At 48.4% G+C, this 13,483-nt stretch overlaps 3 protein-coding genes across 8 annotated transcripts in view; 1 reads left to right on the forward strand and 2 right to left on the reverse strand.

The window, feature by feature from the left end:
- SMC1A (structural maintenance of chromosomes 1A) overlaps positions 1 to 1,726 on the reverse strand; it is a 120,527-nt gene extending 118,801 nt beyond the window's left edge. For all 4 annotated transcript variants that reach the window (XM_055123225.1, XM_055123226.1, XM_055123224.1 and 1 more), the window contains exon 1: positions 1,532 to 1,726. In XM_055123225.1, the coding sequence (XP_054979200.1) occupies positions 1,532 to 1,640 (109 nt within the window). In that variant the 5' untranslated portion in view covers positions 1,641 to 1,726. The remainder of the gene's footprint in view (positions 1 to 1,531) is intronic.
- RIBC1 (RIB43A domain with coiled-coils 1) lies at positions 1,714 to 10,617 on the forward strand. 3 transcript variants are annotated; one of them, XM_055123227.1, is made up of 7 exons: positions 1,714 to 1,852; positions 4,722 to 4,838; positions 7,130 to 7,211; positions 7,411 to 7,755; positions 9,419 to 9,537; positions 9,917 to 10,311; positions 10,431 to 10,617. In XM_055123227.1, the coding sequence occupies exons 2-7, from the start codon at positions 4,722 to 4,724 to the stop codon at positions 10,510 to 10,512; spliced, it is 1,140 nt and encodes a 379-aa protein (XP_054979202.1). In that variant the 5' UTR covers positions 1,714 to 1,852; the 3' UTR covers positions 10,513 to 10,617. The 3 variants fall into 3 exon arrangements, with proteins under 3 accessions (XP_054979202.1, XP_004606634.1, XP_054979203.1); XM_004606577.2 differs by lacking the exon at positions 1,714 to 1,852 and adding an exon at positions 1,901 to 2,056; XM_055123228.1 differs by lacking the exons at positions 1,714 to 1,852; positions 7,130 to 7,211 and adding an exon at positions 2,038 to 2,056.
- A 228-nt stretch (positions 10,618 to 10,845) lies between these two features.
- Positions 10,846 to 12,949, reverse strand: HSD17B10 (hydroxysteroid 17-beta dehydrogenase 10). The gene is made up of 6 exons (XM_004606473.3): positions 12,832 to 12,949; positions 12,284 to 12,448; positions 11,802 to 11,966; positions 11,551 to 11,679; positions 11,361 to 11,469; positions 10,846 to 11,173 (listed from the first exon to the last, which is right to left on the reverse strand). Exons 1-6 carry the CDS (start codon positions 12,856 to 12,858, stop codon positions 10,983 to 10,985), a joined length of 786 nt encoding a protein of 261 aa, XP_004606530.1. The 5' UTR covers positions 12,859 to 12,949; the 3' UTR covers positions 10,846 to 10,982.
- Positions 12,950 to 13,483: the final 534 nt, after the last annotated feature.

Here is a 13,483-nt window from a genome sequence, read left to right on the forward strand (position 1 = left end):
ATATATAATTGGGCTGGAGTGATAGCACAGCGGGCAGGGTGTTTGCCTTGCACGCGGCCAACCCGGGTTCAATCCCCAGCATCCCATATGGTCTCCCGAGCACCGCCAGGAATGATTCCTGAGTGCAAAGCCAGGAGTAACCCCTGAGCATCGCCAGGTGTGACCAAAAAGCAAAAAAAAAAAAATTATATATAATTAAAAACTTAGAAGACTCCAGGGAATGTCCTAATCCTGAGCTACATGTTTATGAGCTACATGGCCCCTCAAATCGAAAGTTATACAGCCAGGCCATCTCTGAGGTGGAGGAACACAGAAAAACTCCAAATAAACCACCCACTGAGATGAATGGTAGGTATACCATTTAGACTGTGAGTTAAAATATGTAAGACCTTAACTAAGCACACTTTTTTATTTCTTGCACCCCTCTATTTTTATTAAGATATAATTGACATAAAACTTAACATAAAACAAGTGTATGACCATATATACATATGTACATCTATAACTCAAAATGATCACCACAATTTAGTTAACATCTCTCATCTAACATGGTTACATTTTTTTTTCTCATGATGGGAGCTTAAAAGATCTACTCTTGGACTGGAGAAATGGTCAAAGGGCTGGGAATATGCTTTGCAGTCTCTAGAGCACCACCAGTAGTGGCTGAGGTATAGCTCCAAACCTCTTCCCCTCCCCAAATCCCTCTTAGCAACTTTCAAATATGCAACATAGTATCATTAAGCACCAACCACTCTATAGGTAACCGCCACTCCACTATCGCAACAACGTATCTAAGTTCCTACATAAGTACCCATAAATACCATGTGCACTATGGGTACTTATGACAGCCAAAAATTCTCTTCGTACGTCTTACGTCTGGCTTATGTCTATTCTCCGTGGGTTCCATAACACCTTGAATAACTCCTTCTAAAACAGTATTCAAATTTGGTAGCAAATGAGTTCCAGTTTTTCAGGGGCCGGATGGGTTGAACTGGAAGCACCCCCAACTCTGAGATGGCAGGAGTCAAGCACTTCTGACACTCAAAAGGCTCGAGCCAAGGGGCCCAAATTCAAAAGTGCCGCCGCCTTCCGAGAAGCCTTTGAAAGAAGCCCTGGAGTGTACCAACGCACAACGGGAGGAGGCGCCGAGCCGAGCCTGACGTGTACCCGCTCGGACCAGTAACCACAAGAAAACCTGTAGCCCACCCAACATCTTCCGGAGGACGGGAACAAGGCGTGCGAGCCGGATGCAGGTGGCCGGCGGGAAACGGCGAGGCCAGCGGCTGGCAGCCAGCTCCGTACGCGCCACTTTCGGAGGGCGGGAGCAGCGGCCAGGATCACGTACACTTAGGCCAGTACCACTCCGGCCAGAGAGGGGCCCGCGCGCAGCGCAGGCAGCTGGCATCTACGTTTGGGGCGAACCCAAGGGGGGGAGAAACCTGTTAGGATTCAGGATCGGCTGTACTACTGTGCCGCCGGACAAGGGGTCCAGGCTGGGGCGCAAGCAGGGCCGCAGCCGGGTGTATCTCACCAGAGCCATTGGGTCCAATGATGGCGGTGAACCTCTGAAACGGTCCGATAATCTGTCGACCCTTGTAAGACTTAAAGTTCTCGATCTCGATCAGTTTCAGGAACCCCATGACGGCTGCGGCGCCGGCGGCGGTACGAAAGGCCGCGCCGTACACCCGGGAACTGGGGTGACACGCGCGGGAAACACCGCAGTGCAGGCCGGACAGTTGGCAAAGCTCGCGAGATTCAGGCCTAAAGGAACGGGCTTTCCCACTTCCGGCGCGAGCCAGGACCGGGGCGGGGCCTCCAGCAGGCACCCGGGTTTTGTTGATCCGTTGCCAAGGTGCGAGGTTACGACAGCCATTGCCACCCCGCCCCCGTTTCTTGTTGCCTAACAACGCGAAGGAATCTTGAGGCTGTGTCCCTGGGAGAGGTGGGGCAGGGAGGACAGTAGCGCTAGAGGTCGAGAAAGAGGGTGGGGCCAGAGCCCCCCCTCGCTGAGGCGTGTCAGAAGTCACAGCCGTGTGATGCCCTCCCGTGCAAGAAGGTGGGAACTGGGCGCAAGCTGCTGGCCTTAAGGCTCGAAATACAGCGAGGTGGGGCGTGGGTGGGGCGCGGAGCGGGGGAAGACTGGAAGGATGAGTGAGGTAGGGGGCTATAGGGAAAGGAGGCAGCGGGAAGAGCTTGCTGAGGATGGAGTGCTGGAGGATTGGAGGTGGGATGATGTATGAATGGGATGAAGTACTCAGAAGTGATATGAATATGAGTTGAGGACTGGCCAGTCCTCTGTTCCACCAACAGACTATCTGTCATTCTAGTCTTGGATCTAAGTCACTTGTTGACTTCTTGAATTTAATCTTGAGGCTTCAAAATTAAGACACTTTTTTTTCATTTTTCATTCTCTTCATCTGTCTTGCTTCATACCTGATGCCCATCCCCGTGTCTCCTCTCCATCACATCCAGCTACTTTCCTTGCTTCTCAGGATCCTCTTCTCTCTCTGCTCTCTATCCTCCAGTGCTGTCCTCCAACCTGTTACCTTCTTTCCTCCCTCTGCTCCTCCCCCTTTCCCTACTCTTTCTTTTTTTAATCCCTCTCCTCCATACCGTCATCACCCCTACCTTCCACTTGCTAAAGCAGTGACCAAAAGAGTCCAAGAAGCTATAATGTCTGCCATATCTTTCCCTAAGCATCCTTATATTTCTATGAAACATGGAATGGGTAAACCAGGGTTGATGCTTAGACTTAGAAACAGAAAAAGTCTGAAGGTTGCGATAGCCATTCCTATAATTTTTTTTGTTGCTTTTCTTGGCCACTCTCAGCTTAGGGTTTACTTCTATCTGTTTTAGGGATCACTCCTGGCAGTTCTTGGGTTGCTAGGGATTGAATCCGGGTCAGCTGCATGCAAGGGAAGCGCCCTAACCTCAGTATTATTCCTCCAGCCCTATTATAATTATTTTTTAAGTGATGTCTAAACTGGGAAGTCTTAAAGTTTTAGGAAAAGTGCAGGAAATCAAGAAACTTTGGTTGATGGAATCTAAAATAGAAGCCATAAACCAGATTCAATTGCAAGAATCAAGAGGAGATAAAATGATCAAAGGACAACAATGTTAGAGGCAGGGAAGATAGTTTACACCTGGCCCTGTTTTTGTGGGAACAGTCCTCAAGGACTTTATATGATACTGGGGCTTAAACTTGGGTTGACCTTGTGCAAGGCAAGCACCTGAGCACTGCCAGGCCCAAAAATAAGCAAAAAAGTACTGATGATCATCTATTTTCTGATTGCTTCTTGTGGAAGATTAACAGATATTAATTTTGCTGTGATTTTTAACATACAGGTGTTGACTATATTATTTTGTATGTATGTATCAATGTTAACACAAAAGATTAAATAATAAGATGAAAAGATAATCCTCAAATTGGAGGTTTGTCACATTTATTTAGGTCTGGGGACTCGGCTTTTCCACTGACTCACATATCCAGCTGTATACCACATTTTAAATTTTATTTTAATCCACACCTGCCAGTGTTCAGGGCTTACTCTTGGCTCTGCACTCCTAGCAAGGTTTGGGGGACTATATAGCAAGGTTCTAGGTCTTGAATCCAGGTTGGCCACATGCAGTATAAGCTCGCTACCTATTGTACTATCTCTCCAGCCTGTTTACCACATGTACATAAAGAAATGGAGATGGAGAGATAGTCCATGGGTTAAAGTACTTGTCTTCTATGAGGTAGACTCTAGTTTGATCCCCTGCACTACATATGGTCCCCTGAGCACTGCCAGATTCGCCACACAAAATAGACTCCCCCATGGAAAAGAAAATAATCAAACAGCATTTAGACTACAAAATTTGTGTGATCCCCTTAAAGTCAATGCATTTATTGTCCCCTCTACATAGAGTGCTCTCCTAGACAGCTGGGGTTACATTTTGCTTATTTTCTTTCGAGGGCACAGGGTGGCTGTGCTTCAGGGCTATTCCTGGCTAGGTCCTTGAGAGTCACTCCTGGAAGTATTCCATGGATCATGCAATGCTGGGGATCAAACCCGAGGCTTGGACCATTCACTTTGGTCCGAGGCTTGGACCATTCACTGGGAGCCATTCACTTTAAAGCTGAGTTTAGGGGCCAGTGATAACATAGTTGGTAGGGCTTTGCTGAACCAAGTTCAATCCCCAGTGCCCCATATCTATGCCAGAAATGAGTCCTGAGCACTGCTGGATGTGGTCCAAAAAATGAGTGTATTTTGGGTGAGAGCTCCCAAGCAGTTCGAAGCAATTCTTACTGGACCAGCATTTCAATGATCAGGAACCATGTGGTGCCAGAGATAGAACCTGGGTCAGCTATATGCAAGGCATTATGCCTTAACTCCTGTATTATCTCTCCAGTCCTTAAAGCTTATTTTGAAGATTTTAAGCTAAAGCCTGCCATGGTCAGAATCAATGCTTTGAGAATGATGACTCTGATAACTAGAGAAAGAACTCAAGAAGGTAAGATTAGAGAAAGGCCAATAATGTACCTGATTTGGTACATAATGTCTGGTACCTGATTTGGAGCCTGAATTAGGTGACAGCAGAGGTAAGATATAAAAGATATCAGGAAGTATAAAAGAGAATCAGTAAGTAATGAGATACTACGGGGAAAGAAAATTGAATAGAATGGGTTATAGTAAAGGATGGTAATCAGCACTGCCTACTCCACTTTACTCTGGCTACAGATGTATAGGCTAAACCTACCACAAGATCCCAAGGAGGTGGCAGCCATTGAGGCTAGACGACAACGAGAAAAGGAGCGACAGGCCCGATTCCTCAATGTGCGGACCCGAGTCATTGGGGTGAGTAGATAGCAAAGCAAAGACTTTCTCAGGATCACCTGGCTCTTGCACCTAGAGAGGAACTTAGCAGTGTGTTATAGCACTTCGCCCTGATTTGGGCAGTCACTAGAGCAAGAAGGAAGAAGGCACCTACCCTGAGGCCTGGGAAGGGACTAAGCGTGCAGGGGAAGATACTGGGGAAGAGGGCCTTGCCACAGTTTACTCTTCTCCAGTCAGGTATGACCCAACTGGCCTGAATCTGTTTTGGGTTTGTTTGGGGGCCACACCCAGTGGTACTGAGGGCTTATTTCTGGCTCTACACTTGGGGATCATTCCTGGTGATGCTAAGGGGACCATATGGGGTGCTGGCAATCAAACCTGGATTGGCCACATGCAAAGCAAGCTGCCTGCTGTACTATTACTCTGGCCCCTGGTTCTTTTTTGTGGGGGTAGTGGCATCTTAGGCCATACCAGGCAAAACTTGGATGCTACTCCTATTCAGTGCTCTAGAGACTATATGGCACCAGGAATCCAGTCCAGGGCTCCCCCACACAAAGCACATAATTCAGTCCTTTTCACCCTCTCCCCAATTTGGAGTGGAATCATTCCTAATAGACAAACAACAGGGAGCCAAAAGAAGTCATAGAAATAATTTGTTATTGTAGATGCCTACATACTCTCTTGGAAGGCTACAAAAACTGGTTAAAGAACTATGGCGAGAGTGGGAGGATACTTACTCCTCTGTAGTCCTTTTCACATTATTTTGAGATACTTAAATGAATTGTTAAAAGAAAGAAAGAGATTATATGAATGGCTTAAGAAAATTAGATTGCTGATCTAGGAAGATAGCTCAAGACGGGATTACATGTCTGGCATTTACAGGGCGCTCGGCTCCGTCCCCAGCATTGTAGGGCCTTCTGAGCATTGCTGGGTAGTAAGCACTGGCACCACGTGGAGACCTCCCAAGGAAATAATTTGTAATCTCTGAGTTCCAGTCTCCTCTGTAAACTGAGGCAAAATAAAGGAAGTGTTGAGATTAGTATTAACATATGGTGGCAGCTCTGGAAACCAGACCATAGTGCCTGACACAAGTAGGTGGCTGAGGGCTAAGTGGATAATTGAGATTCTATTGGCAAGTATTTTCTCAGGGTATATGCTTTGTGCCAAGCACTGGATTTGGTAATAGGGACAGATACAAGGCTGACTAAGACCAGTTTCTTCCCTCAATATGTTCAGAGTCTGGTGGAGGAGATAACTGATAGAGGTAAACTTCAATATAAAGTTAGGGCTGGAACAGTAGTACAGTGGATAAGGTGCTTGCCTTGCATGCAGCTGGCCTTGGCTCAGCACTTGGCACCATATATGGCCTCCCATCCCTTCAAGGAATGGTCCTAAGTGCAGAGCCAGGAGTAAGTCCTGCGCACCACTAGGTGTGGCCCAAAACCAGTAAGCATGTGTGTGTGTGATTCTATGGGAGTAGCACTGACCTAAGTTTCAGATGGAGAGAGAAGGCAGAGCAAAGGTTCTCAGTTCAAAGAAGTCAAAGCTCTGTGGGTACTATTAACTCACAGCTACTGAGGATGGGATAGAAGAAGGTATTGAGATGCAGCTAGAGAAGGAGACAGAGTCTAAACCAGAGGCTCACAGACTCATTTGGTCTACTTAGCCTTTTTTGTTTTTGGGTCCCACCTGGAGGTGTTCAGGGGAGTTCAGAGGACTATGTAGTGCCAGAGATTTAACCCAGACCTCAGCATGCAAAGTATATGCTTATCCCATTGAGCTATCTCTCTAGCCCCTGGCCTACCACCTCCTTCTGAGAAACAATTACTCACCAACCTCTGGAATATCTAGGTTCTCAAAGGGAAAAAACAGAAAGTGCCCCCACCCCTACCAGTTGCACCAGAGGTCACTACAACCAATGTGAATTGTTCCAGTACCCACTGGGGCGGCAGTATCACTTTCAGAATCACTGGGCTAGGCAACTGAGGGCCAAAACAAAGCTTATTGATGGAACATTGCCAAGTAGGTATGTGGGACCTGGAAGAGTATGGGGGGCATACCGACTATACTCAGGTATTACCCCTGGCTCTGCACTCAGAAATGACTCCTGGTGGTGCACGGGGTAATATATGGGATGCCAGGGATCTAACCGGGTTGGCCTAGTACAAGGCAAGCACCTACCTACTGTAGTGTTGCGCTGGCTGCTGAAAGAGGATTTTGAAGCAGGATTTTAAATTCTGAGATGTTTGCAAGACCACTCAGAGCTTCTTGCAGCACTTCTACACTAACTTAACTCCTTTCTTTGGCACCAGGTGGACGTTGATGCCCTGAATAAACAGGTAGAAGAGAAAAAGCATCAGGAGGAAAGAGAGAAAAGCAAGGAGGCAGCTTATGGTAAAAGGCTCAAGGACAGGGCCAACAAGGGTGGAAATTAAGGGCCTAAAGGGCTGAGGGAGGACTATTGTGCCTCAGAGTGGGATCCAAGGCTTGGGATGTGATGGGATAAACCAGATGAACCTAAAAGCAGAGGCTATGTCAAGTGGGCTCTATTCTTCCTTTGGTGCTTTCTCAAAATACCTTCCCACCATCCCAGCTAACAACCAGGTGAAGTATGATATGGTAGCCCAGATGCTAGAGAAGGAACAAGCAGAACGGAAACGCCGGCTGGCCAAGAAAATCCAGGACTTTCGAGAGCAGAACCAGCAGCTCAGGAACCGGCGTGAATTTGACTTATGGGATCCAAACCAACTCAAAAAGGAGTTTCCAGCCCGTGTGGGTGATTATGATCCCCGTTGTGGCCCATCTAGCCTTCAGTGCTTCTCTGGAGAGGACCTGGACAGGGCCACACGTCTGAGAGTGCAAAAAGAGCAGTTGAGGTACAACCTGGAGAACCAGCTGCAAGAGCAATACCAAGCGAGAGCTGAGGAAATATGTGCAGGTGAGCAGCCAGGCTATTTAGGCTCAGAGACCTGTAGCATGTTGGGGATTAGGCTAGAGCCAGTCACAGCACATAAGTCAAAACTGTGTGAGGAGTTGCACTTTCCCATAGGTGAATGATGAAAAAGGTAAGACAGCTGGGGCTACCAGTGCCTGAGAACAGACGACTGGTTAAAGAATCTATGGTGCATCTATACAATGGAATACTTTGCAGCTGTTAGAAAAGATGAAGTCATGAAATTTGCTTATAAGTGGATGGCCATGGAAAGTATCATGCTAAGTGAAATGAGTCAGAGAGGGACAAACATAGAATGACTGCACTCATTTGTGGAATATAAAATAACATGAGACTAACATCAAATAACTGTAGAGACAAGGGCCAGGAGGATCGCTCCATAGTGCTGGAGAGAAGGCAGTTGGGATGGAGAAGGGACTATTAAGTCAATAATGGTTGGAGGGATCACTCGGGATGGGAAATCTGTGCTGAAAGACTAAAGACCAAATATGATGGCCTCTCAATAACTGTATTAACTGTATTGCAAACCATGATGACCAAAAGTAGAGAGAGTAAGAAAGAAGGTGCCTGCCACAGAGGCAGGGGGTGGAATGGGGTGGGGGTGGCAGGAGTGATATTGGTGACATTGGTGGTGGAAAATGTACACTGGTAGACGGATGGGTGTTTGATCGTTGTACGACTAAAACTGAATCATAAAAGCTTTGTAACTGTATCTCATGGTGATGCAGTAAAAAATGTTAAAGACAGTTGGGGTTACTCTTAAGACACTTAGGGCTATTCCTGACTATGCATGGCCATTCCTAGTGGTGCTAGAAATTATCATATCCAGGCCTCTGTCATGCAAAGCATGTACTCCATCCCTTTGAGCTATCTCTCCAGCCCCATGTTACTACTCTTTAGCTTGCCTGTCTTACTTCCCTCAGGCCTTTTCTCAAACATTAGTCTCAGTGAGAGACCTTGCTTTTCTGTCTTACCTAGCTCACTACCTATCCCCAAACATTTATCTCTGTCCTGATTTATATTTTTCCCTATATCAAAAATTCTCTATTTTTTGCTTATTTTTTTGTTTTGGGGGGTCCACACCTGGCAGTGCTCAGGGTTTACTCCTGACTCTGAGCTCAGGTATCACTCCTGGCAGCATTCAGGGGGTCATTTGTGGTACTTGGGATTGAACATGGGTTGGCCATTTGTAAGGCGAGCACCTTAGCCACTGTACTATTGCTCTGATCCTGCTTAATTATTTTGTCTACTGTTTTTCTCCTACCTAGAATGTATCCTTTGTGAGGACAGGGATTTATTTTTGTGGTGGGGGGGCACACTGGGAGATTCTCAGGAGTTACTCCTGGCTCTGCACTAAAGAATTACTCCTGATGGTGCCCAGGGGACCATATGGCAACAGTCACCATTGAGATCCAGATTCACTGGAGATATCTTTCAGTTAGGCTCTTCACAAATCATTGTTGCTATTTTAGCTTTCCTTAGTCCCAAAGAAGAGTTCCTTCTACATCCCTACAATTTGGACATTAGGCACACCCCACCCCTGCAAACATACTTGCTCACATAGCCACAAAACTTGTTGAACAAATGGGTAAATGGATCAGGATGAAGCAGGCCATTATAGTTGTCTCCGTTCGTATTTTCTATATAGATAATCTCAGTGACCAGCTGCGCCTAGCCATGGACATGCAGGCTGCCCATATGGCCAGGCTGCAGGAATCCTGTCGCATAGCTATGATGACTGCTATGGCCAACGCCAACAAAGTCCAGGTACTGTCTGAATTACCCTGTGGACTGGGCTCTCCTGCATCCCTTGAACCAATTCCTAGAGTAAATTCAGCCACATCGTAACTCCCTTCAGGAAAGTTATACCTTCCTGAATCAACAATAGCCCTTTCAGCTATCTTAGGCTTCCCAGCTTCACTTACAAGACAGAAACCTCTCTGCACCTCCAGATTTAGGACCTTGAGAACAGAACGTAGAACTTCCTTCCCCAGCCTGAGTTTGTTGGCTTCTGGACGCCAGGCCAATACCTGCTGCCTACCTTAGGTCTGTTTCTCTGTCCCTGAGATAGAGAATAGGGATATGTCTCTCCCTCCCCCTCATAACTGAGCATTCCCTGAGATTGAGTATATGGTCATTCCACCAGGCAGCTGAGGCAGCTGTGAAGCGGCGCCAGGAACATCAGCGCCAACAGGCAGCCAACCTCTTAGACATCCAGAAACATGTCACCAGTGACCTTCTTACTGAGAACCCACAGGTTGCCCAGCATCCTACAGATCCAAATCGGGTCCTGCCTTATTGCTGGAAAGGCATGAATGCAGAGCAGCGCGCTGCCATCAGAAAAGTCCAGGAGAGACAACGCCAAGAAAAGGAGATGCAGCGCCAGGCTGACAATGCAAGGGAGAGAGATTGGGATAGGCAGGCTGTATGCTTGGCTCAGGCAGCAATGGAACTAGAAGAGCAGGAGAAGGAACTGTGTGATGAATTTCGAAGAGGCCTAGGCTCCTTCAACAAGCATATGGCTAACGAACAAAAAGCCCAGTGAGTTCTAGGGGATGGGTGGCAGTAAAAATGAATGCCAAGGGGGAGGGTGTGGGAGGACAGTGAGGGTTTAGGAGGGGGAAAGTTCACTAACTAAAACCTCTGAACTTCTTTCACAGGCAGAATTATCTTAATTCAATCGTCCACACCAATAAGCTTGCAGCCCAGTATTTCCTACAGTCCCACATGAGCAACCATTAAATTCGGATACCCATCTCTTCCTACTCCTACAATAAGCTCAGTGTGAAGCATCAGATAAGAATACCCCATTCCAATTCCCCATGGAGAGAGCTGAGCCCCTACCCCTACCCCTACCTTTGATACTAACAATAAAACGATTCATTAAAATCAAAGATATAAAAAAAATTTTTTTTAATTTTTTAAAAAAGATCAAGGGCATATGCTGTAATAGGACATAAAAAATGCAAAATACCTTTCCCACCAAAACCAGGGGTTCTGAGCACCCAGCCCTTTAATCTTCACCATTCACTTTTATTCCCCTCCTCCAGCATTCCCAGATACAACACTTCCCACTCCTGCGACAAATAGAAACTTTATTAGGCACAGAGGGTGACTGTTGGGGTATTGCTGGGCTTCCTCCCAAGCTGGAGTGTAGTAGCCCATGGCAAGGAGGGGCAGAGGATCATGTTTTTTTTCTCTGCCTTCTCCTTTCAAGGCTGCATTCGGATGGCACCATCTAGACGGATGACTTCTCCATTGATGAATGGGTTCTCGATGATGGCCTGTACCATATGAGCATATTCAGCAGGGTCACCCAGTCGGCTGGGGAAGGGCACCTGGCTGGCCAGAAAGTTGCGAACTTTCTCTGGGAGGCTGGTCAACAGTGGGGTGCCAAACAGGCCTAAACAAGATAGCCAGAGTTAGAGTTTCAGCCTTGCTTTTATATTTACCTAGTTACTTCTCACCACAGTACTTCCCCATGGCTTAGAGATGGAAGGCTACCGATACTGAGGTAGTAAATACTCTTCCCCCCTCAATTGCCTATAGACCCCAGATAATCCTAGTATTGGCAAGGAGCAGATGTCTACCTGGAGCAATAGTCATCACCCGGATGCCCATTGGAGCCAGATCTCGAGCAATGGGCAGAGTCATTCCCACTATGCCTCCCTTTGAAGCAGAATATGCAGCTTGTCCAACCTGCAGAAGAAGTGGTAGTTTTAGGTCGGAGGCCCCCAACAAGTGACTGTGGAGGCATAAGCCTTGCCTTTGCCTACCCACCTGGCCCTCGAAGGCAGCCACGCTGGCAGTATTGATGATGACCCCACGTTGTCCTCCCTGGTCTGGTTCATTCTGGCCCATCGCACCAGCCACCAAGCGGATCACATTGAAAGTGCCTATCAGATTCACCTGGAGGACCAGTAGAAAGATGGTGTAGGACTTGAGACGCAAGCTTTCTTTTGTCCCCTAAAAGCTCTGGAGACACAATCATGTAACTATTACTCCTGCCATAAAGTCCCTCTTAGGCTTACATTGAGAACTCGCTGGAAGTCCTCCAAAGTATGAGCCTGGCTTCTCTTTGAGTTGTATGTCTTGATAGCTACTGCAATGCCTGCACAGTTGACTGCCACATCCACACGGCCAAATTTTTCTTTTGCTAGAGTCAGGGCTGCTTGCACGTCCTTCTCTGAGGTCACCTTCAAAGGGAGAAGTAGATATTTATCTTCCAGCGTGCACACACACACACACACACGCACATTGCCAATAAGCCTGGAGGAAGGAGGACAGGCCTATGGCTTAAAAGACAACAAGAACTGTGTAAGCAAGGGAGGAGCCTAGAGAGAAACATCAAGAGTGGGACAAAGGTGAAAAATGAAGGCTTAGGCCACTAGGACAAGGAGATGATTCCAACCCTCCCCACAAAAATGGCACGGGTACTGGTGGAGCCCCCTGGATTCCAGACACGTGTCTGGGGCTTCACGCACTTTGGGAGAGGCGAGGGAACCGCACTTACGTCGGTTGGCGCAAAGGCACAGCTCTTCCCCAGTTTCTTGGCTTGGGTCTCGCCATCCGAGCTGGGCAGGTCCAGAAGCACGGCCGAGGCACCCTGCCCCACCAGTCGCTCTGCAGTGGCCAGACCTAGGCCCGACGCTCCTCCCGTTATTACGGCGACCAGGCCCTACGAAGAAGAGTGTCGCAGGCAGGGTCCCCCCACCCCCGCCGTTCCTCAGCCCGTTCTTCGGCTTCTTCAAGAGGCGCCGGTCACACCTGCGGCCGCACCTGTGGCCCACATGTACCTGCGGTGTGCCGCAGGTGTGCCTCTCCTCTCCGGACCGAGGAGACCTCCGGGTGCCCCCCTCCCTGTCAGCCAGTCCTGTCACCCGACAACCAAGTGTGGCAGAGCTGACCTTCACGTCCCGACACCGAGCACCGCCAAAGCCCATGCCTGTCTCACTCACGGCCCTGCCCCCAAGCGCACGTCTCTGTCCCCGCGTCCCACGGCCATGCCGTCCCGCCCGGAGCAGCTGGGTGGGCAGGACAGGCCAAAACCCGGAGAGATACCTTCACACTCCGGCACGCCGCAGCCATCTTGCCACAGCCTCGCCGCGAGCCGACTCCCGGGCGCTCGCTGATTGGCCGCGACGGAGGCGGGGCGGGATTGCGGAAGTGGGCGGGCCGTGCCGCGAGCCGGCTCCCGGGCGCTCGCTGATTGGCCGCGACGGAGGCGGGGCGGGATTGCGGAAGTGGGCGGGCCGTGAGATCCCTTTCCAGCCGCTCCAGCTTCTGACCCTGAGAGCCCAGCGCTCCCCGGAGTTACCTCGCTGGAGGAAGTAGCCGCAGCAGCACAGTCAAGACTGCAGCGCTCAGCGCCCGGACATCTACTTGGAGCTAGTGGCTCGCTCTAGGGCGGGGAGAGGGAAACGGAAATTTAAGAGCGTGTCCCTTATTGCTCGGGAAAAAAAGCCTTCGTATAGTCATACCTGAGAGATGTCTATATAGCAAGTTCTGTGTGTGGTCTGGAGATACCCAAAGGAATAATAAGAAATTCATGTCTTCCAGGAGGGTACAGTACAGATGGGGGGAAAAGAGATCATTTACAGTAAGGACAAGAAACAAAGGCAGGAAAAAAGAGAATCAGAATCTGGGGCTCAGATATGGCTATTATCCAAAAATGGAGATTCTGAAAGCCATATAAAGAAAAATAAATGTTTGG

The sequence above is a fragment of the Sorex araneus genome, chromosome X, assembly GCF_027595985.1.
Source record: "Sorex araneus isolate mSorAra2 chromosome X, mSorAra2.pri, whole genome shotgun sequence".
Classification (NCBI taxonomy): domain Eukaryota; kingdom Metazoa; phylum Chordata; class Mammalia; order Eulipotyphla; family Soricidae; genus Sorex; species Sorex araneus.

Bases quoted from the DNA above. Each gene is read 5' to 3' on its own strand.
- HSD17B10 (XM_004606473.3), bottom strand. From the start codon at position 12,858: ATGGCTGCGGCGTGCCGGAGTGTGAAG. The intron at 12,449-12,831 runs GTATCTCTCCGG...TCTTCTTCGTAG, and splicing joins CGGCGTGCCGGAGTGTGAAG to GGCCTGGTCGCCGTAATAAC. The intron at 11,967-12,283 runs GTAAGTGCGGTT...CTCCCTTTGAAG, and splicing joins GTGCCTTTGCGCCAACCGAC to GTGACCTCAGAGAAGGACGT.
- RIBC1 (XM_055123227.1), top strand. From the start codon at position 4,722: ATGTATAGGCTAAACCTACCACAAGATCCCAAGGAGGTGGCAGCCATT. The intron at 4,839-7,129 runs GTGAGTAGATAG...CTTTGGCACCAG, and splicing joins TGCGGACCCGAGTCATTGGG to GTGGACGTTGATGCCCTGAA. The intron at 9,538-9,916 runs GTACTGTCTGAA...TCATTCCACCAG, and splicing joins CCAACGCCAACAAAGTCCAG to GCAGCTGAGGCAGCTGTGAA.